We start from the raw sequence: 25364 nt of genomic DNA, 5'->3' as shown, positions 1-25364 counted from the left end.
TATTTCCCGCCAAAGAAGGACTGATGCGGGGGGACGATGAGCCAAGTGGCTTGTGGACAGTGAGAGTTTAAATATCCAAAGTCTTCTTCTAGAGGAGGAAGACAAGATCGTTATCCACAGAATTGGTATGGGAATAAAGGGGCGAAATAAGCAATGTAGGATGGGTTCTAGATCCCGGGGATGGATGTGAGACACGTGAAGGTGACAACACGAGAACATACATAATATGCGAGGAGAAGGGCGTGTCATATGACGTTAGCGGGGGAGGTACATTACACAGTTGAGGCGGGTTGACATGGGGAGGGGGTGTAATCCTATCCAGCAGGGGTGGTGAGGTGTCATCAACCGAGGGAACACCAAACCCTTCAAAAGTGGAGGGGGATGAAGGAACATTGATAGGGGCAAAACCATTTAGAATCATAGACAGATAAACAATGGGATGTATAGGATGAGAGAAAGTTGGAGTACCTGATGACCACTGTGCATCACGCGTATGAATAGTCGCCCCATTTCTATTACAAGGAATAAATTTTTCATCATCCTTCTCTGACGCACCGTAGCAATTCCGCCTATGTGCCATATGATTTCCACCCAGTCGACAAGGACACTGTGCCAAAAGATGTCTGGTATGATGGCAGTTTAGACACCGGAAAGGAACCCCTAGAAATCTAGTCACTGAACCAGATGGGTGTCCCCCCATTGTAATTCAATGTGGTCCAGAAACCCACCTCTATACTCCTTTTCGATCAGAATCCATGCAACTTGCTTATCTTGTGCACCCAAACACTGCAGGTCGACATAAACAAACTTCCCAATAGCATTTCCAATGTCCATAAAAACTTGCCGAGTCCAGAATTCAATGGGAAATCCCGGCAGCTTAACCCAAATCAATTTGTTTTGTGGTGTTTCCTTCAAAGGATTAAATCCTATATACCAAGAATGCAAAGCCAGAAAACTCCTCCCTTTAATCCAAGGAATAGCCTTGATTTTCATTAAGTCCTCCTGGCTGAGGAAATGGAAGTTGTACCATCCACTTAACAATCTCACCACCGTAGGCATGTAGCCCAACAATGACTTCCATTTAGTGTCAACCCAGTGCCTCATATCAACTTCACTCAGATTAGCGAAATGCCACTTACCAACAAGCGCCCGCTTCTGTAGGCTGGTAACATGGTCGATCAACACATCATGACCAAAAACCAGTGCAGGCATCAGGGTGGTAATTTTGATGGATCACTGTGTTGACGCTGGGATCACCGTGTGTTTTCCATGTGATATACCCCATGCAAACCAGGAGCCACATGTACACCATCTAGCATGTTCATCAGGTCATGTATCGAATGCCAAGTGTCTAGGCTGTTTGGGCCCCCCAACCGCTTCGACCCAGAAAATAACCTATAATTTGATTCAACGTCCAGCATGGCACGAATGAAGGGTGTTGAGGTGTCCGACTCCAACAAATACATAATATCGCAGAGTGGAAAAAGGACAAGTGATACAAAAGATGAGGAAAAGAAATGAAAACAATCTTAAGAAACCATCAAGGTGTTAGAAAATTATATATTATGGAGCAATGGAATACATAAAATATATTGCAAAAATATAAACACAGAAAACACATAAAACAAGAGAGACATAGATATACGTGGTTCACCCAATTTGGGCTACGTTCACGGGAAATATCCAGTCCTTCCTTTTATATTATTCAACAAACTAAAAAGATACAACCTACAACAGATCCACTGTAATTCCCTCATCCATGCCCATGCTGCTACACTCAAGCTTATAGATTCCATTTTTCCTTGATTTGAGTTCTCCCGTGATTCTTGATGTCGTTATCCATCCTTCCTGGTAAACTCTGCACAATGCCAGACCACCTGACCATTTAAATTTGCATATATTGAGTAAAAATATCAAACATGTGATTGCATAATTTTAATTTCCAAAAACAATTTGAATAATGAAATAGTAAAAAATTATTATTTCATCAATAATTTTATAATTTGACTTAAAAGAATAATTGTCGTAATTTTTTAAATCAGTGTTATAGATTTTAAATATTAAAATCTTCATTAACATAAGTGGATCTGGTACATGATTTCATACTTTAAATTTTCAAAAACCGTTTGAATATTGAAATAATAAAAATTTATTATTTCATAAATAATTATATAATATAATTTTCATAAATTTTTAATCAGTGTTACAGATTTTAATTAATAAAATCTTTATTAATATAACTTGATCTTTTACTTCACTTTGATCTTAAATAGGGATTATGAATCGTTCATGGAATTATTTCGACCTTTAAATTCATGGAGTTACATGGAAATTAAATTACATGGAATTACTTCGACTTTTATATAGAGGTTATCAATGGTTCATGGAATTATTTTGACCTTTAAATAGGGGTTATGAACGCATCAAATATTACTATTATTATTAAAAAAAAATTCAGTTTTTTTTAATCATTTAAGTTCTTTTTTATCTAATCTATGAGTTGGAATTTCTGTCCTCTTTGATTCCCAACTTATTTGCTAAGGTTTACATAAAGATATTTATGTTATGACTAATATTTGTGACTCTTCATGGCAGGGTTTTAAGGTTTTATGAATTTATGTTTAAACTAATCTAGATCCCCTACCACCTCCTCTAAAATATTTAAAGAAATCTCTTCTAATATCAATATAATCTATAAATTCTAGTATATATTTTAATGGACAATTCATTACAATAGATTTGATAAAATTATACATAGAATACGAAATCTATATTTTAGGTGTTATTTTTTTAGACTTCTCAATTTATTAAATTACTATTTTTCATGCATGAAATACATAAAATGTGAAAAATAGAGAACAAAAAAAAATAGTCACTCTCAGCAAGATATGATTGTGGAAACCTTACGAGAGAAAACCTAGCTAGAAGGTGTAGTTTCTCTATGCTTTCTTTCCCTGAATGGAAATGGATGCAAGTATAAATGAGTGAGCACTATCATTGGTGGGTTGTTACAATGTGTAAACCCTCTCTATTTGTTATCTCTCTATTTTCTCTCTATTACTCTTCTCATATATTGAAGAAAGTTCACTTTAATAGAATGAAATTTCTTTTCCTCCTAATCCTTTGATTATAACACAACTCAATAGAAAACTAGGGGTTAAATTTGGACCCATTTAAACCTCAATATGAGTTATAAATTAACCCTTATAACATCTTCTTCATACTTCTCATAGATGCTTTGAGGTGATTCTTGCATCATTGGTAATGTTTCAATCTGTACTTTATATAATCTAGGTTCATGAAAGGTTAGGAGCACAAAAAGTAGTCATTTAAGGCCTCAAAATGGCTCTTGAAGTTTTTTTCCTAAAATTTTCCAAAATGGGACCACAAGTAAAAGTGACCTTGCAAACTAATTCCTTCAAATTTCCACTCTAGAAACATCAATATGAATGAAAACTAATATATTGATCCATTCCAAATCAAAGGTTGAACATAAAAAAAAAGGAACACACTCGTATTTTTGAGAATGCATGTGCATTCCTAAAAATTTTCATTTGCATGCTCCAACTCCCTATTCTTATCTTTGTTTTCATCCACATTTTTAATATAATCTATATTTTCATTGACATCTTTAAACATCAAGTCGATTCAAGCATACCAATATTACCTCTCACAAGGCCTCACAAGGAACACAAGGTTATTAAAGTGTTTGAATGAATGACACCACAAGGAGTGCCTTAAAAGTGCACCCTATTACCAATTGATCAATACTTCAAGGTGTTTAAATATATGTAACTCCTACTTGTCTTATGTGAGATAATATTTGTGGTTTTTCTTATTAGTAGTTATTATTATGGAGAATTCATCTCTACAAGCAATGTGTTCTTAATCTCTAGGAGGTTGTTAGGCTTAGTTGGATTTGATAGATTCTCTCCAACAAATTAGTTTCCTAAATTGGTACATGGTTGATTTGATTAAAATGGCTTTTCAATCTTGAGAAATCATTCTTGTATTTATATATATAATCACATTCATTAATATAGATTAATATAGAAGGCTCAAAACCATTTTGGTATATATCAATATCTAACCTTCCATTCTAACATGGGGATATAAAGCGCCGTCTCTATATATATTTGTTATTGATTATTGTCTGTACATATAACATAATTCTAAAATATGTCTTTTATTTTGGCATAACATTTAATTTCCTTGCCAATTTTGAACACAAAGTATATGTTGAGTAAGTGGGAATGGATGTTGGATAAGTATACTTCTAAACCTACACTATAAAGATGATAAAATTGATTGACCTAGTAATTTTAAAAGTTCACTAATTTAGAAAAATGGATCATAGTGAGAACAGACTGCAAATCCAGTGCGGTTAGGGTTTCATCATAACCTGCAAACACTTTGAACCAATTTGACAGGCGCAAACCAAAGTGAGTCGTGTAGGCTTGGCGGCATGATGAGCATCCACGGGGGGTGAGGCCCCCTCCTACAAAAATGTCACGACTGGGGAATTAAGTGTGCAAGGAGCAAGAGTAGGCAGAGGTGGTGGCATGAATGGAGGGACAAACAAAACGAAAGTACTGGGGGCTCAATGGAAAATGAGATTCAGAGGTTAGTGCATGCCCAGAGATGTTAAAAAGTCGAGATTTGTAATTCCAAACAACAAAATCGAGACATATAGAAAATATATGAAGGACCATGCCCTAATCTGTGAATTTATCGGTGCAAGGCCGTTAGAGAAAGATCTGGTGAAATAGATATAGTACAAATGGAAACTGAAGGGGAACATTGAGCTGAAGTTTGGCGCAAGAGGGTTTTTTATGGTGATCTTCACTAGCCTCAAAGACAAGGAAATAATATTTGAGGATGGGCCATATTGCTACTATAACGTATGACTTTTTATGCGTCACTACAAGGAACTCTATAACCCAAATCAAGAGAAGCTGATAGTGGCCCCAATTTTGGTTAGACTGTTCGGCCTGCTAGTGGAATTCTAGGATCCAGAGTAATTGGAAGGAATAGGAAACTCCATAGGAATCTTTGTGAAAATGGCGAACACCACAAGAAGAGGAATATGCACCTCATATGTAAGAATATGTGTTTACATGAACATAACAGAACCCTTGTTGGAATACATAGAGTTGGAATACTAGGATGAAGTATGGCAACAAACCTTGGACTACGAACATATTCCCTTCTGGTGCAGGAGATGTCACGAGTATGGGAATCTGTACAAAGCATGCCCCCTCAATCAGAATGCGTCTACGGAAACCCAAGAAGGCCAAGGAAAGGGTAAAGGAAAGGAGGATAAATAAGGGTTCCAAGAGGTCTAGAAGAAGAAATAGAATACGAAGACTCCAGTGAATCTGAGTCAACAACAACCAAAGAAACGGGAAAATCTGGGAAACCGATTCGAGGTCCTGATTGAGGAGGAAGAGGAGAGTGCTAGTGAATCCAGAGAAGCAGAGAGAACCGACAACCCCCAGCAATAGGGGAAAAGAAGACAAAAACCAAAGAGGAAGGTAGAAGCAGAACCTCATGAGAAAGAAGTCTTAGTAATACAGGAGGAGCAAGCTAACATGGATATAGATGGAATGAAAGAGGACTTGAGTTCGGAGGAACATGTGATGAGAAGGTTATTGAATGAATGGAAGAATTTAGATGAGAGATTTATCCCCGAAGAACAAAAACAATTATACCGGGAAACCTTCCAAAGCTTTAAAGCCAAGCAGGGTCCACTAAGCATAGAGCAGCCGGAGCAGCTAGGATCACAACCAGAGAAAGGATTAGAGATAATAGTAACAGGGAAAAGCAGGAAGAAGTGATCCAAAATGGATCTAGAATATACTTCTAAGTCTAAAGTGTTCATCATAGAGGAAAATGAAAGTCGAGGGTTGCTCTTGGAAATAGTCCCATTGCATAGATCTTTTCATTTTGAATCTACTTCAATTTGAATGGGATAAAATGGACATTGGGTGAAGAACTTATCACAAAAATAAGTTTTCCTTTGTCCTTTAAAAAGGAGGAAAAATCTCATGAAAATGGGCTTAAGGCCTTATATGCAAAAATCTCATGTGAAAAGTTTAAAGGGTGGACCCGAAATATTATGTTCTACGGCCTAAACCCTTATCGGATCCGTGAGATGTATCGGATCAGAGCAATGAATGGATAAAGGCTTGGCGAGAGGACAAGGCAATATGCGATATCGATCGTCCAATCGAGGAGTTAGATCAATGGTATAGATTTAATCGACGATCAGGAGATCGACGAATCCCTGATACCAAAGGGTCGTTACCAATGCGATATGCCGATAGCGATATGCGATATCGGCCGTCCGATTGAGGAGCAAGATCAACGGTCTAGATTTGATCGGCGATCGGTGATCGGCGGATCCCCAATACAAAGGGGTGATACATGCACCATGTGATTTGCGATAGCGATATGCCGATAAGGGCCAGACCCAAAGGGAATTATAAGCACGAATGCATAAAATTCGAAATCTGGTGTATTCGGATTTTCTTTATATTTCCATTATATTGAGGTTTTGACCTCCCTCCAAAGCGATTATGATATGCGATGAAAAGGCGAACCTGATGGGATTTTAGACGCGATTTCATAATATTTGAAATCCGGAAATTTGGGATTTTTGTGTGTTTCCCGTGTATTCGGTTTTTGGCCAATATGCCATGCAATTGCGATTTGTGATGGAATGGCAGACCCGATGGGTTTATAGATGTGATTGAATGCATTCTGAAGTCTAGTAAAACACTCCAATCATGTGTTTTGTCAGTTTTCATGTGTATTGCATTACTGGGCTATTTTTGCATAAGGAAGGCCGAATGGTTGGGTTTTCCTATGCTCGTCGATTCATTGTAATAGGAAACTGATTATTTTGTGGAAACAGTCAGGTTCTTCAATGATGGAGGATTGTAAACAATGCATGATAAAAACACAGAGAGCGCGATTGACCAGAGGTAGTTGGAGGACTAAAAGAGTGAGCTGGAGGACTGAAAAAGGTCGCTTGGAGTTCAAGCGAACCACAGAGGCACACAGAGGCCGAGAGAAGCTCAGAGAGCCAGAGCCAGAGTGAGGGCCGAGAGCCAGAGCCAGAGCCAGCTGAGAGCCAGGGCCAGAGCTAGAGCTAAGAGCCAAGAGCCAGAGCTAGAGCCAGAGCCAAGAGCCAAAAGCCAGAGCCAGAGCCAAAGCCGAGAGCCAGAGCCAAAGCCAGAGCCAAAGCTACAAATCCTGAGAGCTTCAAAGCCAGGGATAATATGGTGTTCTAATCCCATTGTTTCTGTGTAATCCAACGGAGTTGAGCGTGGAGCTTGTAAAAGAATTTATGCCATAATCCCAGAGAGCCTAGTCAAGTAGACTAGAGCTCAAGGAGACGTAGCCCAAGAGTTTTGGGCGAACTCCATATTAATATTACTGTTATGTGTGTTTGTTTATTTGCTGCATTATTTACTATCACATGTATTTAAATATCAGCATAAGCAACAGAATTTAAAGCACTTAATAGTTAAAGGCAAACATAAGCATACATCTATTTCAAGAATTATTAATTTTTCAATTGGTTAATCATAAGATCTTGGGAATATATAAGCTTTGGAGTGGGAGAGGTTCTTGTAAGTTTGACAAGAAGCCTTTAGTGCCCCATTTCAGGTCAGGTGGTATCGGAGCATCAGATTTATTAACCCCACCTTCAAAGAAGGTGATATTAAAGCTGGTTATATCAGAGTAAGTTATACCAGAGCAAGTGGTATCAGATCAGAATGCTTGATTGACAGAGCAATCTATTTGCTTGCTTATCTGAAAGGTGTTTAAATAATCATGGATTGATTGTATGCTTGTTTGTAGACTAACTATTGTATGAGTTTGCAAGGGTGAATGGAAAGCTGTTGTTAGCTAAGTCCAGGAGAGGACAAGAAGGAAGAAGGGATGAAGGCATTCTTCTTATCCTAAAGGATCTCAAGGCAATCCTTGAAGCACAAGAGGTTTGTTGCAAAATGTTGCTTGAATAAGCTCTTTATTAATACTGTTTGAAGTTCTTTTTTTCATTTGCATAATGGCAACTTCTACAAGTGAATCCTCAAATTCTTCCTTCTTCACAAACTTCTTTAATGGAGATATGAAGCAAGACTGGTTCATCATGATGGACATGGTGAGAGAAATGTATGAGGATGGAAGGAAGAGCATCACCCTTGGAGAGTAGTTGAATTCCATGAAGGAAGAGAAGCAGTTGCTTTCTAACAAATTGCAGGAAGTGGAAGGACAGCTTCATCTTGCAAATATGAACCTGGAAAGGATGCATGAGTTGGAGACACAACTCTTTGTAGCAAAAGAAGCCTTGGTCAAGTATCAGCTTGAAGAAGAGGTAAACCATCCCAGTTTGTCTTCTATGTCCTATAAAAAAATTTATATTGGTTCTTTTGAAAAGCATAGCAGAGGCATAGGTTCCAAGCTAATGTCCAATATGGGCTATGAAGGAAAGGGCTTGGGTAAACATGCACAAGGTATTGTTGAGCCAATAATGGTTGAGGAAAGGCCTAAGTATTTTGGTCTTGGCTATCGACAGTCTTATGGAGAAAGTTCTAAAGCTGCCATGAAGGACATTGAAATAGTTCAAAGAATGAGTTTCATTTCAGATCTTCTACCTCAAGAGTGTAAAGATTGTATTTGTGGAGAATGCAATGGTTTGAAACATCATTTTCATGATGTAGGTGTTCAAAAGCATACACTTGAACTTGAGAGTTGTGGAAACTCTGAAAGCCTTGAAGAGATTGATAGTGTTCCAAAGGGAGCCACTTCGTCATTCAATTCACCTCCTCATGAAGGCAATAAAGGTCAACAAGAAAGGTATAAATCCGGTTCCAAACACATTCCTTTTGATTGTGTTAAGCATGATAAATTTCCATGTGAGTATTGGAAAAGAATTGCTTGTTCCTTTTGTGGTTTGGATAACCATCATGTTTCTAGAAGTTGGGAGAGGATAGCCACATGCAGGAAAATTTTGAAGGAAAAGAAGCAAGAATCCAAAGGTCCATTGGACAAGGCAAATCATGTTGTCAAGAAGATGCACATGCGTTGCACTTACTGCCATAAGCAAGGACATATTTCTACAAAGTGTTGAATTCTGAATCCAACAATGCTTCCACAAAACTTGAAGAAGGTGGAAAAAGAAAATGGTAGAAATGGAAAGGAAGTTTCCATGATTGATGTGTTTCAAGATGATTCAAATGTTGATGCTGATGTGCAGACAAAGGTCTTACCTTTGAAATGGATTGGTAAGAAATGGTTAGAGTTCTTATCCAATTAAGGTTGCATGTCTTTGTGCATCTATTTTCATTTCTTTCTTAATGAGATGCAAGTTGCAAGATTTTACCAAGAAGGTGAATGGAAAAGTTGAGTAGGAGACTCACTTTATTACTGCAACATTGTATTTCATTTCAGCTTCAAAAGTATAGTGTGATTAAGAGAAAGTTGAAGGATGAAATGCATGTGTAAGCTTGATGTGCATGAACATAGGGATACTGATGATTTCCTTGTATTTGAACATGTATGTGTGATTAACTTGCAGGGTTGATTGCTTTGGCATGCATGTGATGCTATATTGACTTGGAAAAAGTTGATTTGGTCTCCAAGATGGAGAAACACAGGGATGTTGATGATTTCCTTGTATTTGAACATGTATGTGTAATTAACTTGCAGGGTTGATTGCTTTGGCATGCATGTGATGCTATATTGACTTGGAAAAAGTTGATTTGGTCTCCAAGATGGAGATAATGATGAAGTTTTTCATCTTTTGAAAAAGGGTCCTAAAGGTCCTTTTCAACATGCTTGACTTGAAGGGTTAATTGCTTAAAGGCGTGTTTTGTTGGCTTGTTATCTAGTCAATCATTTGTATGCAGATGCAAAGACATGGAGGTGTTCACAAGATGTGAAATATGTTTCTTTTGTTGAAGCATGAGTTTAGACCATCCAATTGTTGTCTGTAATCCTTTTTTTGTTAACAGTTGTTGTTGACAATGTGTCAAATAGGTACAAATGAAAATTTTGTGAAGAATATGTAACTTCACATTGGTTTGAATCACCTTGGATCAATGATCAAGGCAGAGAAGTTCAAACTACTTTCTATGACCTTCTTAGCAGGAGTTCTGCATGAAGTCAAGGAGGAAGACAGTTCTTCCCAGGAAGACCAACACCTCCAAGAAGGAGAATGGTCAAAGGCTTTGGTTCAGAGGCACTATGCAAGGCAAGTGTATGGAGGCTGAAAGAAGAGGGTGCTATTACTCTCATTTACTGTTCAGATCAGTATGTCATTCTTTTGGAGACCAAATGTTCTTTTAGTGGGAAGGGGTGATCCAAAATGGATCTAGAATAGACTTCTAAGTCTAAAGTGTTCCTCATAGAGGAAAATGAAAGTCAATGGCTATTGGAATTATGATAGAAGTGTTGTCCTTGATGGCAACTCACACAGATGATAGATCATAGTGTAGCAGGCCAGTAGCAAAGAATTGATGATCAGACTCTCAGAATGAAAGGAAAAAGATATATACGTAGGTTAACCTTGACCAAGTTGCGTATACACAAGGGTTATACGTTCCAAAGTTGTGTATGCGTATGCACGTACATTCATGCACTGAAAGTTGCGTACATGTGGGAGAACTTATTTTTGGTCCATGGTATTTAGTCCTTGGTACTTGAACCTATGGTTTTGGACCATGGTATCTCGTCGGAAGTGTTGATCCCAAGTATTGGGTCCATGGTATTTATTTGTTATGGTTTTGGACCATGGTATTGAGTAAGGCCTAAGACTATAAAAGGAGAAAAAGATCATTAGGCAAAGGCAATGGAGAAAGTCTTGAATATCTGATGAAGTATGAGATCTAGTATGTTGATTATGGGTTCATGATGTTTTGCTAAGGAAGAATCTCGGTAGTTGATGGAGAACAAGATCTAAGGATAGATCGGGATCTAATGGCTTGGAATGAATCATCTCTATATGGTTTGATCTTGTTTACTTTAGATCTGTATACTGGTGCATGTAATGTTCTGTAAATGTTATGGGTATGACTGATGTCTGGAACAGCGGATAGTTATGAGAAAATATTTGTAGATCTGTACGCAGGTTGGCTTTGGTGAAAGCGCATATGTACGCAGGTTTGGTTCATCGTAGTAGCATATACATTATGAAGTATGATATTTAAAGTTGTAGTTGGGTCTGATCGTTATTGCAGAGTTCTGTTGTCTTCTCTGTATTCTGGTGACTGTGTTGTTGACAGGGTTTCAGTGTTTCAATGATTCAGAGATTGATGATGCTAGTATTGATTGATTTTGTGCTTCAATGATATTGATGGGTCCAGTATGAAAATTGGATGAAACGTGGCCTTCAGATTATGCTGTTGTGCTTCAGGAGTATCCAGTATGAAAATTTATGAAACATGGTACCTCGAGGAAGAAAGAGAAGGTTGTAGCCTTTTGTAGGTCTGCACCTACGTACTAGTACATCAGCTAGTACAAGAGCAAAGGGGGTTGTAGCTCCCTTCTAGGAGAAGTTGGAGCACGAGTAAAGGTTGGAGCATTTCTGTAGGCCGACACCTACGTACTAGTAAATGGATTAGCTAGTACAAGAGCTAAGGGGGTTGTAGCTCCCTTCTAGGAGAAGCTGGAGAACGAGAGAGGGTTGTAGCTCTCTGTAGGTTGCAGCCTGCGTAATGGTATAAGTCTGCACCAGTACAAAAATATTGTAAAATGAAGTTTCTTGTTAAAAGAAGATAGAGATAACTTGCAGCAGGTGGTTTTCACCCACATTGGGTTTCCACCTTATATCATGGTGTTCATGTGTGCTTCTTGTGTGTGATGATCTATTCTGTTTACTACACCTGCTTACTGTTCATATGGTTAATGAAGTTATGATGCACTAACTAAAGATCAACATATAATGGATTAACTGAATCATAAGTATTCTGGATATACGCTAGTTGCATTACACAAAGTTGCGTATACACGCGGTTTGCCTTTACTGAAGTAGCGTATATGAATCTTAATATGGAAATAAAAAAGTTTTATTGATTTAATAATACTGATTCACCCCCCCTCTTAGTATTATTTCCAACAAGGGCTGCTCTTGGAAATAGTCCCATTGCATAGACTTTTCATTCTAAATCTACTGCAATTTGAATGGGCTAAAATGGACTTCGGGTGAAGAAGTTATCGCAAAAAGAAGTTTGCCTTTGTCCTTTGAAAAGGAGGCAAAATCTTATGAAAATGGGTTGAAGGCCTTATATGCAAAAATCGCATGTGAAAGGTTTAAAGGGCAGACTCGAAATATTATGTTTCGTAGCCTAAACCCTTATCGGATCCGTGAGATGTATCGGATCGGAGCGATGAAGGATAAAGGCTTGGCGGGAGGACAAGGCGATATGCGATATCGACCGTCCAATCAAGGAGTCAAATCAATGGTCTAGATTTAATTGGCGATTGGGAGATCAGCAAATCCCCGATACCAAAGGGCCATTACCAATGCGATATGCCAATAGCGATATGTGATATCGACCGTCCGATCGAGCAGCAAGATTAACGGTCTAGATTTGATCAGCGATCGGCGGATCCCTGATACAAACGGGCGATACATGCACCATGCGATTTACGATAGCGATATGCTGATAAGGGTCGGACCTGATGGGAATTATATTGAGGTATTCAAATTTTCAAATTTTCAGAGTTTTCCGGTCTATTCAGATTTTCTTTGTATTTCCGTTATATTGAGGTTTCGACCTCCCACCAAAGTGATTGCAATATGCGATGAAAAGGCGAACCCGATGGGATTTTAGACACGATTTCATAATATTTGAAACCCAGAAATTCAGGATTTCTATGTATTTCCCATGTATTGGGTTTTTTGCCAATATGCTGTACGATTGCGATTTGCAATGGAATGGTAGACCCGATGGTTTTATAGATGTGATTGAATGCATTTTGAAGTCCAGTAAAATGCTCCCATCATGTGTTTCGTCAGTTTTCCTGTGTATTGCATTATTGGGCTGTTTCCGTAGGAGGAAGGCCGAACGGTTGGGTTTTCCTATGCCCACTGATTCATTACAATAGGAAACTAATTCTTTTATGGAAACAGTCGGGTTCTTCAATGATGGAGGATTGTAACTGATGCATGATAAAAACACAGAGAGCGCGATTAACAAGAGGTAGCTGGAGGACTGAAAGAGGGAGCTGGAGGACCGAAAAAGGTCGCTTGGAGGTCAAGCGAACCACAGAGGCACGCAGAGGCCGAGAGAAGCTCAGAGAGCCAGGGCCAAAGTGAGGGCCAAGAGCCAGAGCTAGAGCCAAAGCCAGAGCTAGAGCCAAGAGCAAAGAGCCAGAGCCAGAGCCAGAGCCAGAAAACCTGAGAGCTTCAGATCTAGGGATAATATGGTGTTCTAAGCCCATTGTTTTTGTGTAATCCAATGGAGTTGAGCATGGAGCTTGTAAAATAACTTATGCCATAATCCCAGAGAGCCTAGTCGAGTTGACTAGAGCTCAAGGAGACATAGCCCAAGAGTTTTGGGTGAACTCCATATTAATATTGCTGTTATGTGTGTTTTTTTATTTGCTGCATTATTTACTATCACATGTATTTAAATATCAGCATAAGCAACAAAAATTAAAGCACTTAACAGTTAAAGGCAAACATAAGCATACACCTATTTCAAGCATTATTAATTCTGCAATTGGTTAATCATAAGATCTTGGAAATATATAAGCTTTGGAGTGGGAGAGGTTCTTGTAAGCTTGACAAGAAGCCTTTAGTGCCCCATTTCAGATCAGGCGGTATCAGAGCATCAAATTGATTAACCCCACCTTCAAAGATGGTGATATTAAAGCTGGTTATATCAAAGTAAGTTATACCAGAGCAAGTGGTATGAGATCAGAATGCTTGATTAACAGAGCAATCTATTTGCTTGCTTATCTGAAAGGTGTTTAAATAATCATGGATTGATTGTATGCTTGTTTGTAGACTAACTATTGTATGAGTTTGCAAGGGTGAATGGAAAGTTGTTGTTAGCTAAGTCCAGGAGAGGACAAGAAGGAAGAAGGGCTGAAGGCATTCTTCTTATCCTAAAGGATCTCAAGGCAATCCTTGAAGCACAAGAGGTTTTCTACAAAAGGTTGCTTGAATAAGCTCTTTATTAATCTTGTTTGAAGTTCTTTTGTTCATTTGCATAATGACAACTTCTACAAGTGAATCCTCAAATTATTCTTTCTTCACAAACTTCTTTAATGGAGATATGAAGCAAGACTGGTTCATCATGATGGACATGGTGAGAGAAATTAATGAGGATGGAAGGAAGAGCATCACCCTTGGAGAGCAGTTGAATTCCATGAAGGAAGAGAAGCAGTTGCTTTCTAACAAATTGCAGGAAGTGGAAGGACAACTTCATATTGCAAATATAAACCTGGAAAGGATGCATGAGTTGGAGACACAACTCTTTGTTGCAAAAGAAGCCTTGGTCAAGTATCAGCTTGAAGAAGAGGTAAACTGTTCCAATTTGTCTTCTATTTCCTCTAAAAAAATTTATATTGGTTCTTTTGAAAAGCACAACAGAGGCATAGGTTCCAAGCTAATGCCCAAGATGGGTTATGAAGGAAAGGGCTTGGGTAAACATGCACAAGGTATTATTGAGCCAATAATGGTTGAGGAAAGGCCTAAGTATTTTGGTCTTGGCTATGGATAGTCTTATGGAGAAAGTTTCAAAGCTGCCATGAAGGCCATTGAAACAGTGCCAAGAAGGAGTTTCATTTCAAGTCTTCTACCTCAAGAGTGTAAAGATTGTATTCATGGAGAATGCAATGGCTTGAAACATCATTTGTAGCATGCAAGTGTTCAGAAGCATACACTTGAACCGGAGAGCTGTGGAAACTCTGAAAGCCTTGAAGAGATTGATACTGTTCCAAAGGGAGCCACTTCATTCAATTCACCTCCTCATAAAGGCAATAAAGGTGAATAAGAAAGTTATAAATCCGGTTCCAAACACATTCCTTTTGATTGTGTTAAGCATGATGAATTTCCATGTGAGTATTGGAAAAGAATTGCTTGTTCCTTTTGTGGTTTGGATAACCATCATGTTTCTAGATGTTGGGAGAGGATAGCCACATGCATGAAAATTTTGAAGGAAAAGAAGCAAGAATCCAAAGGTCCATTGGACAAGGCAAATCATGTTGTCAATAAGATGCACTTGCATTGCACTTACTGCCATGGAGGTGTTCACAAGATGTGAAATATGTTTCTTTTGTTGAAGTAGGAGTTTAGACCATCCAATTGTTGTCTGTAATCTTGTTGTTGTTAAGAGTTGTTGTTGACAGTGTGTCAAACAGGTACAAACAAAAATTTTGTGAAGCAGATGTAACTTCACATTGGTTTGAGTCATCTTGGATCAATGATCAAGGCAGATAAGTTCAAACTACCTTATGTGACCTTCTCAGCGGGAGTTTTGCATGAAGTCAAGGAGGAAGATAGTTCTTCCCAGGAAGACTAGCAACTCCAGGAAGGAGAGTGGTCAAAGGCTTTAATTCATAGGCACTATGCAAGGCAAGTGTATGGCGGCTGAAAGAAGAGGGTGCTATTACTCTCATTTACTGTTTAGATCAATATGTCAGTCTTTTGGAGACCAAAAGTTCTTTTAGTGGGAAGGGGTGATCCAAAATGGATCTAGAATAGACTTCTAAGTCTAAAGTGTTCCTCACAGAGGAAAATGAAAGTCAAGGGCTACTCTTGGAAATAGTCCCATTGCATAAACTCTTCATTCTGAATCTACTGCAATTTGAATGGGCTAAAATTGACTTCAGGTGAAGAAGTTGTCGTAAAAAGAAGTTTTCCTTTGTCCTTTGAAAAGGAGGCAAAATCCTATGAAAATGGGCTTAAGGCCTTATATACAAAAGTCGCATGTGAAAGGTTTAAAAGGAAGACCCGAAATATTATGTTCCGCAGCTTAAACCCTTATCGGATCCGTGAGATGTATCGGATTGGAGCGATGAATGGCTAGCGGGAGGACAAGGCGATATGTGATATCGACCATCCAATCGAGGAGTCATATCAAAGGTCCAGATTTAATCGGCGATCGGGAGATCGGCGAATCCCCAATACCAAAGGGCCATTACCAATGCGATATGCCGATAGTGATATGCGATATCGACCGTCCGATCGAGGAGCAAAATTAATGGTATAGATTTGATCAGCGATTGGTGATCGGCATATCCCCGATACAAAGGGGCGATACATGCACCATGCGATTTGCAATAGCGATATGCCGATAAGGGCCGAACCTGATGGGAATTATAAGCGCGAATGCATAAAATTTGAAAGCTGGTGTATCCAATTTTCTTTGTATTTCCGTTATACTGAAGTTTCGACCTCCTTCCAAAGCGATTACGATATGCAATGAAAAGGTGGACCCGATGGGATTTTAGACGCGATTTCATAATATTTGAAATCCAGAAATTTGGGATTTCTGTGTATTTCCCGTGTATTAGGTTTTTGGCCAATACGCCATGCGATTATGATTTGCGATGGAATGGCGGACCTGATGGGTTTATAGATGCGATTGAATGAATTTTGAAGTTCAGTAAAATGCTTCAATCATGTGTTTCATCAGTTTTCCTACATATTGCATTATTGGGCTATTTCCACAGGAGTAAGGTCGAATGGTTGGGTTTTCTTATGCCTGCCGATCCATTGCAATTGATTCTTTTGTGGGAACAGTCAGGTTCTTCAATGATGGAGGACTGTAACTGATGCATGATAAAAACAGAGAGAGCGCGATTGACCAGAGGTAGCTGGAGGACTAAAAGAGGGAGCTGGAGGAATGAAAAAGGTCACTTGGAGGTCAAGCGAACCACAGAGGAACGCAAAGGCTGAGAGAAGCTCAGAGAGCTAGAGCGAAAGCGAGGACCAAGAGCCAGAACCAGAGCTAGAGCCAAGAGCCAAAAGCCAAAGCCAGAGCCAAAGCTGAGAGCCAGAGCCAGAGTCGAGAGCCAGAGCCAGAGCCAGACCTAGAGCCAGAAATCCTGAGAGCTTCAGAGCCAGGGATAAGATGGTGTTCTAAGCCCATTGTTTTTGTGTAATCTAATGGAGTTGAGCGTGGATCTTATAAAAGAACTTATGCCATAATCCCAGAGATCCTAGTCAAGTTGAATAGAGCTCAAGGAGACGTAGCCCAAGAGTTTTGGGTGAACAACATATTAATATTGTTGTTATGTGTGTGTGTTTATTTTCTGCATTATTTACTGTCACATGTATTTAAATGTCAGCATAAGCAACAAAATTTAAAGCACTTAACAGTTAAAGGAAAACATAAGCATACACCTATTTCAAGCATTATTAATTCCGCAATTGTTTAATCATAAGATCTTGGGAATATATAAGCTTTGTAGTGGGAGAGGTTCTTGTAAGCTTAACAAGAAGCCTTTAGTGCCCCATTTCAGATCAAGAAGAGAGGTCATAAAAACCTACAAGAATCCATTTAGATGGTGGGAGACATGTTGGTAAATTCCGGAAGGGTGATATCACTATCAATGGTATTCCACCACCTAAAAATTCTTACGATTGATTATTACATCCTAGAATGGACGAGGCCTCAACAGCAGGGGCAAGCAAAGATACTCAAAATATAGGATTCGCAGGGACCACCTAAGCATTATGATCATTCAAGAGACAAAAATCTTTGAGAGCAGACTGAAAGAACTTGTAAAAATTTTGAAACTGCAATATGAGGTGATGGCTCAGGACTCCAATGGAAGCTCAGGAGGACTGGCCATCCTATGGAATCTGAAGGAGGTGATATTTGACGAATGGGTAATTCTACCGCGGATCCTATCAGGAAAGTTCAGACACATTGGGTCCAGAGATTGGGCCATGTTGACAGGGGTATATGGGCCTCACATTCCAAGGGAAAAAAGAGGGTTCTTGGAAAATATAATAATACTCAATGGACTACATGTAGAGGAAATATAGATTCTCGAAGGGGATTTCAACGTGATCACTTCGCTAGAGGAGAAGAAAGGGGGAATCAGAAGATCAGACACAGACATGGAGGCATTCAAGGACACTATAGAAGGGTTGAACTTAGTAGACATACCTATTATCAACAATGTTTTCACTTGGAACAATAGGAGGGGAGGAACTCATAATTTTGCCTCCAGATTGGATTGACTCCTTGTGTCAAAATGGATCATCAGCCGAGACGTCTTTGTCGAAGCTTCGATCCTTCCAGGGCTAGGCTTAGACCACTAGCTGATAAGGATGGAGCTAGATCTTAAAATTGGCCCGAATGATAGGCCCTTCCACTTCGAATCATTATGACTGTAGGATCCACAATTTATGCAAAAGTTGGAAGGTTGGTGGAAGGACAGTGAGGTGCAGGGGAGAAACCTCATGCATACCTTCCAACTCAAACTAAAAGACCTGAAATCCCAGATCAAGAAATGGAACCAGGAAGAGTTTGGAAATATCCAGAAAGACCAGAAGAAACTAGAAGAAAGTATGAAAGACGTGCAACAAAGAATCATAAAAGAAGGTAGATCAAAAAGGCTGGTAGAAACAGAAGGGAGGTTATTAAACCAGCTCGAAGAAAGAAGAAAACAAGAAGAGATAACATGGAAGCAGAAAACAAAAATTCAATGGCTTTGAAAGGGGAACACAAAACTCAGTTCTTCCACAAGGCGATGATCTAACATAGGAAACATAACCAGAACTTCTCTCTCAAACATGAAGTGGGGAACTGATTGGTACAACATGAGGAGATGGAAGGGCTGGTAGTCGACCACTTCAAGAACTTGCTATCAGAACTAGACCAGAACAGGGAGAATGTGATTGGGAGAATAACTCAACACATACCCCGACTGGTCTCGCAGGATCAGAACATGGCTCTAATGTAGGCAGTGACAATGACAAAAGTAGAATAGGTTGTCAAAGGAATGGCCAAAAACAAGGCTCCGAGACCAAATGGGTTCATAGCCGAATTTTACCAAGCAGGTTGGAAATTCATAGGTCAGGACATCCTGGAGGTGGTGGAGGAATCACGCCGAAATCAAAAGGTATGTCCGAGTTTAAATTTGACATTCATAGCTTTAATTCCTAAAATATCAAAATTGGAAAACCCTTAGGGGTTTAGACCGATTTCTCTTTGTAATGTCATCTACAAAATTATCTCGACCATCATTGTCAAGCATCTTAAACCACTTTTTCCAACTTTGGTATCTCCGGAGCAATCGAGATTTGTGGAAGGCCATAAAAATCTTGATGGTATCATAACCTACCAAGAAAATTTCCACTCCCTTAAGAAGCCTAAAGCATCTAGAATGATGATAAATCTAGACATTTTCAAAGCTTATGATCACCTTAGTTGGTCATACCCAATGTCAACCCCTGTGTGCTCCATATTGCTTAATGGCTCCCCGTCTTGAACTTTCAATCCTACTCGGGGCCTTATACAAGGAGACCATGTCTCCCCTTTCCTCTTCATCGTTGCTGTCGAGTGTTTGGGAAGGTTCATGAAAGCTGAGGCCCACTCCTCCAACCTAAAAGGCCTCCGACCCTGGGGTCATAATTTACCTATCGTTAATCAAAAATTTGTTGACGACATTATGTTCTTATGTTAGGTCTCTCTAAGGGAAGTTTGAAAAATGAAGGAAATCCTACAAGAATTCATGATGGCCTCAGGCACTATGATTAACAATGAGAAATCAAACATCTTCTTTTTCAACACCCCTAGATCCACTCAAGTTTTCCTGCCTCGCCTAATGGGTTTTGGGATAGGAACTATGCCAATGAAGTATCTTGGGATGCCTCTAGCCTTCAACTCACTAAAAACCTCTTGCTTGCAAAATCTCCTAAGCAAGATCCAGTCGAAGTTGAGTAGATGGGCATTCCGAGCACTTAACTTAGCAGGAAGAATAGTGCTGATCAAGGCAGTTGCTATGAAACCAGCTCAAGAAAAGATAGAAAAGATAGATCAACACCTTAGAATTCAGCCTCTTCGAGGGGGCAACCTCCTTTACATTACATAAATGAACAATTCTTGGATGATTCAAATGACAAAACCTCCTTTCTATATATAGGAGTCTAAGGAGTCACAATATAATCAGCCTAACCTAACAATAATAATATAAAGCCACAAAAATAATAATAGAGGGATTCTATGGGGCACAGTAATAACAATATGGGGGCAATAGGGGCACAACAATATTAATAAGGGGTATAACTACAATAGTAATGGGGTAATCACTAGTATTATAGGGACCCAACATGCCCCTCTCCTTAAAAAAAGTGTTTTCCTCAACGCTTGAGTAGTTCTGGATACTTCTGCATAAAATTCTCATCCTCCCATGTGGAATCTTCAGCGGATAAGTTCTTCCACTTGATAAGATACTCTGAAATTGATCGATTTCGTAGTTTTCGAGTTCTTGTTTCTATGACTGCTTCCGGTTCCAATATAATTTTTCCTTCCTCGTCAAGTTCTGGAAATATTGTTTGAACTGGGAGCTTGTCGCCTATAACCTTCTTTAAACATGAAACATGGAAAACTGGGTGCAATCGAGAAGCTGCAGGAAGCTCCAATTTGTATGCCATAGTACCAATCTTTTTCAACACCTTGTACGGACCATAATACTTTGGTGATAATTTATTATCCTTCTTAGCTTGCTTGAGGGACATTTGCTTATATGGTTGTAGCCGTAGGAATACCCAATCACCTACATCAAAACTTCTTTCACTGCGATGTTGATCTGCCTGTTGTTTCATTCTATTCTGTGCCAACACGAGGTTATCCTTTAAGAGTTGGAGGACTTGTTGTTGATGTTCGATGTGATGTTCCACTGCCTGAACCTTAGAATTTTCTCTTAAATATGATGTGATGGATGGTGGTTGATACCCATAAAGTGCCATAAATGGGGTCATTTTTGTTGTTGTATGGAAGGAAGTGTTATACCACCATTCAGCCAGAGGCAACCATTTGACCCATTGTGTCTGTTTATCAGATACAAAGCAACGAAGATATCCTTCCAAACATTTGTTTACTATCTCAGTTTTCCCATCAGATTGAGGATGATAAGATGAGCTATGAGCTAACTGAGTACCAAGACAAGAAAATAATTTTGTCCAAAAATTTCCAGTGAAAATGGGATCTCTGTCACTTACAATAATCTTTGGGTTTCCATGTAGCTTTTGAATTGTTTCCATAAATGCAGTAGAAACTGTACTGGCTTTAAATGGATGTGATAATGCACAAAAGTGTGCATACTTGGTAAGTCTGTCAACTACCACCATGATGACACTCTTTCCCTCAGACTTGGGTAAACCTGTGATAAAATCCATTGAAACCTCCTCCCAACGTTGGCTTGGAATGGATAAAGGTTGTAATAGACCCGATGTCTTAATTGTTTCAACTTTATTTTGTTGGCAAACCAAACATTCCGCCACAAACTTTTGAATATTTGATTTAAGGCCATCCCAAAAAAATTCCTTCTTAACCCTGTGGTAAGTTTTTAAAAATCCTGAGTGCCCTCCTAAGGGAGAAGTGTGCAATTCCATAAGAATCTTTTGTTTTAGCTGGGAATTCTTACAGAGGTATAAGCGATCTTTGTACCATAACGAATCATTTTTCCAGCTAAATGTATCAGACATACTGGAATCTTGTTGTAACTTTCGAATAAGTGCCCACACTTCTTCGTCATTCTTCCATTCCTCCCTTGCTTCGTTTATCCAATCTGGTTGGATAATAGAAATGGCGCACAACAATGCTTCCACATCCTCATCCTTTCTTGAGAGTGCATCTGCCACCACATTTTGCTTCCCTTTTTTGTAGATGATTTCAAAGTCATAACCCAACATCTTTGTGACCCACTTTTGTTGCTCTTCAGAGGATAATCTTTGTTCTAAAAAGTATTTAAGGCTATCATGATCCGTTTTTACCTTGAAGTGTCTTCCCATTAGGTAGGGTCGCCATTTCTTAAGTGCATGGAGTATTGCCAACATTTCCTTCTCATAAATAGCTTTGCTTAAAAACTTTCCCTTGATTGGACGACTTTCAAAAGCAATGGGTCTTTCATCTTGCATTAGAACAGCACCAATTCCATTTCCTGAAGCATCACATTCCACAATAAAGGTTTTTGTGAAGTCCGGTGTAGCTAAGACCGGTGCTTGGCACATTGCCTCTTTAAGATGTTCAAAGGCCTTTGTTGCTTCCGGAGTCCATGAAAATGCATCTTTCTTCAATAATGTTGTTAGAGGTGCTGCTATTCTCCCATAATTCTTAACAAACTTGCGATAATACCCTGTCAACCCGAGAAATCCTCGCAGATGCTTTATGGATGTGGGGATTTTCCATTCCTTAATGGCTTTAATTTTGCTAGGGTCTACCTTAACTCCTTCATGAGATACAATATGACCCAAATATTCCACCTCCTGGACTCCAAAGAAACATTTGGATCTTTTTGCATATAATTGTTTCTCCTCCAATAGTTGTAGCAACCTGTCAACATGTTCAACATGATCCTTCCAAGACTTGCTGTAGATTAGTATATCATCAAAAAATACTAACACAAATTTTCTAAGGAATGGTTTGAAAATTGAATTCATCAAACCTTGAAATGTTGAAGGTGCATTGGTAAGGCCAAAAGGCATGACCAAAAATTCATAATGACCCTCATGAGTTCTAAATGCTGTTTTCGGAATGTCTTCAGTCTTCATTCTGATTTGATGATATCCTGAACGAAGATCCAACTTGGTGAAGTAAATTGATCCATGCAATTCATCCAGTAATTCATCAATGACAGGAATGGGGAACTTATCTTTAATAGTGAGCTTGTTGAGCTCCCTATAATCCGGACACATGCGCCATGATCCATCCTTCTTGTGCACCAATACTACTGGAGCAGAGAAAGAACTTTGACTCGGTTGAATTATACCAGCCTCTAGCATTTCTGCAACCATACGTTCAATTTCACTCTTTTGGACATAGGGATATCTGTACGGCCTGATGTTTGGAGGAACACTTCCTGGAATCAGATGAATAGCATGATCATGATCACACATAGGTGGGAGACCTTTGGGAGTCTCAAATACCTTGGAATGATTGTCCAAGACTTTTTGGAGATCTGGAGAAATAGATGATTCCAATGTGGAAACATCTAGCGAACATAATTGTGCAATTACACCTCTTTGCTCCTTTTTTAGAAGCTTTGTCATACCATTAGAGCTGATTATCTTTCCTGGTTTTCCTGCAATACCCCTTAATTCAACTTCCTTTCCTTCCGTAGAAAATTTGATGAAAAGTTTTTGAAAATTAAAAGCTATTGTACCCAAGGATTGTAGCCATTGGACTCCTAGTACAACATCAGCACCTCCCATTGGAATGGAAAGCATTGGGCTAGTCAATACATATTCTCCCATGGATAGCTTGATATTATGGCACTTTCCAGAGCAATTTATTGTTCCTCCATTTGCAATCATCACTTGACACTCTGGTGCTGGATATAGGAAGCAATTCAATTCTTTTGCTACCTTACAATGAATAAAATTGTGGGTGCTTCCTGAATCAATCAACACTATTACCTTTTTCTTCTTGATTTGTCCTTCTATCTTGATGGTTTGAGGAGTGGTAATTCCCGCCAATGCATTACAAGATATGGTCGGATTTATTTGTTCTTCATCTAGACTTTGTTCCTGGAGTATATTCTTATTTTGACCTTTCTTGCTCCTTTTCTTCTTCCTCTTCACAATCTATGTAGAATAATTTCTTCTCAGCACACTTATGACCTTTAGTGTATTTGCTATCACAACTGTAACAAAGCCCTTTTGCTCTTTTTTCTTCCAATTGTTGTGGTGTCAACCTTATAGGTTGTGGAAGACTAGAGGCAACAACACTTCCATCTTTATAGTGAGTGGTATGCTTCCTGGTTGCCATAATTTTGCTTTCCACTTTTCTTGCTAACCTGAATGCCTTCTCTAATGAATCTGGTTCCAAAAGCCGAACATCATGTTGGATATTATCCTTTAAAGACCCTATGAACACATCAATCCTATGCTCCTCTGGAATATCTTTTACCCTTATGTTCAATTTTTGGAACTCCTCAATGTGCTCCATTATTGAACCCTTTTGTTTGAGACTTATCAATTGGCTAAAAAAGGTGTTGCTTTTTGTATCCTCATAATGTGCTATCAATTCTTCTGTAAAAATTGCCAAAGTGATAAATTGTTTACGAGAGCAAAGCCATTGATACCATACAAACTGATTTGGTTCCAAATATAAAGTTGCCATACGTACCTTTTGTGTGTTTTGCACATTATTGAGATCGAAGAATTGCTCCATCTGTAATATCCATGTGGCGGGATCCTTGCCATCAAACTTCCTCATATCGATTTTTGGAACATGGTGAGTCTTCAATCCAACATTAGAGTCTATGGAATCATGATTAACATTTATTTTGTTCTCATCATGAGTTTCCTTTAGTACCCTTTCACCCTTAGTGACCATTTCTTGTAGCAACTTATTGATATTTATCTTCAATTCTTCCATCTTATCATCCATGCCATCAATTTTAGCGTCCATGCCATTCACCTTAGCTTCCATGCCATCCATCTTAGCCTCTACGCCTTTCTTTAAACAGCCCATCTTAGCTTCTACACCTTTCTTTAAACCATCCATCTTAGCTTCTACATCTTTCTTTAAACCATCCATCTTAGATTTTGTTCCTTTTTGTGCAAGGGACAGTTGTTGCACTTGGTCTTGTAATTTTGATATATCATGTTGCATTTCTTCCTCTTCTTCATGAGTCATGCTAGAGCTTTCAGGTTCCTTACAAGGTGTTTGCATTTTCTTTCCTCGGGGCATCAGTTACCGATAATAATGCTCTCCTATGCCCTTTGAAATCCTTCAAAATAAATTTTCAAACCAAGCTTAAGCAAAAATTTAAGAAAATCTACACACCTTTTTTCACTTTGTAGGAGCTTGATATTGCCTCTGATGTATCTCTGTACTTTCCAATCATCTAGTTTTGAATTTCTTAGCTGCAGTAGCCCTCTGTGTCCTCTTTCCAATGCCACAAGTCTGACCCAAATTGGATTCTCCAAGGAAGATTTATGTGAAATCTCCCACAGTGACTTGCTTATAGACTAGTTCAGTAGAGTGAACTTGTACGACGTGCCACGAGTCACTGTTTCAACCTTTGGATCTAAAACATGCATACAAGAAACTAAAATATGTCCTCTTTCTGTACCTTCTTACGAAATTTCAATCCGATCCCCAAAGAGAAAGTTATGATGATTTTCCCTAGGTCACCTGTTTTGAATGTAATTCAGGAGT

The 25364-nt window shown here is 38.9% G+C and overlaps 1 protein-coding gene across 1 annotated transcript; it reads right to left on the bottom strand.

Moving 5' to 3' along the window:
• Positions 1 to 672: 672 nt before the first annotated feature.
• LOC149189726 (uncharacterized) lies at positions 673 to 1212 on the bottom strand. The gene has a single exon (XM_089410318.1). The coding sequence runs from the start codon at positions 1210 to 1212 to the stop codon at positions 673 to 675; it is 540 nt and encodes a 179-aa protein (XP_089266444.1).
• Positions 1213 to 25364: the final 24152 nt, after the last annotated feature.

The sequence above is a fragment of the Pinus tabuliformis genome, chromosome 3_1 (genome assembly GCF_031772625.1).
Source record: "Pinus tabuliformis cultivar Carrire ecotype Pingquan chromosome 3_1, CPIR1, whole genome shotgun sequence".
NCBI classification, from domain to species: Eukaryota; Viridiplantae; Streptophyta; class Pinopsida; order Pinales; family Pinaceae; genus Pinus; species Pinus tabuliformis.
Note: the sequence above shows the minus strand (reverse complement) of the source record. Positions and strands in the feature narration are given on the sequence as shown.

Coding starts and splice junctions, on each gene's coding strand:
- LOC149189726 (XM_089410318.1), bottom strand. CDS start 1,212: ATGCCTGCACTGGTTTTTGGTCATGATGTGTTGATCGACCATGTTACC.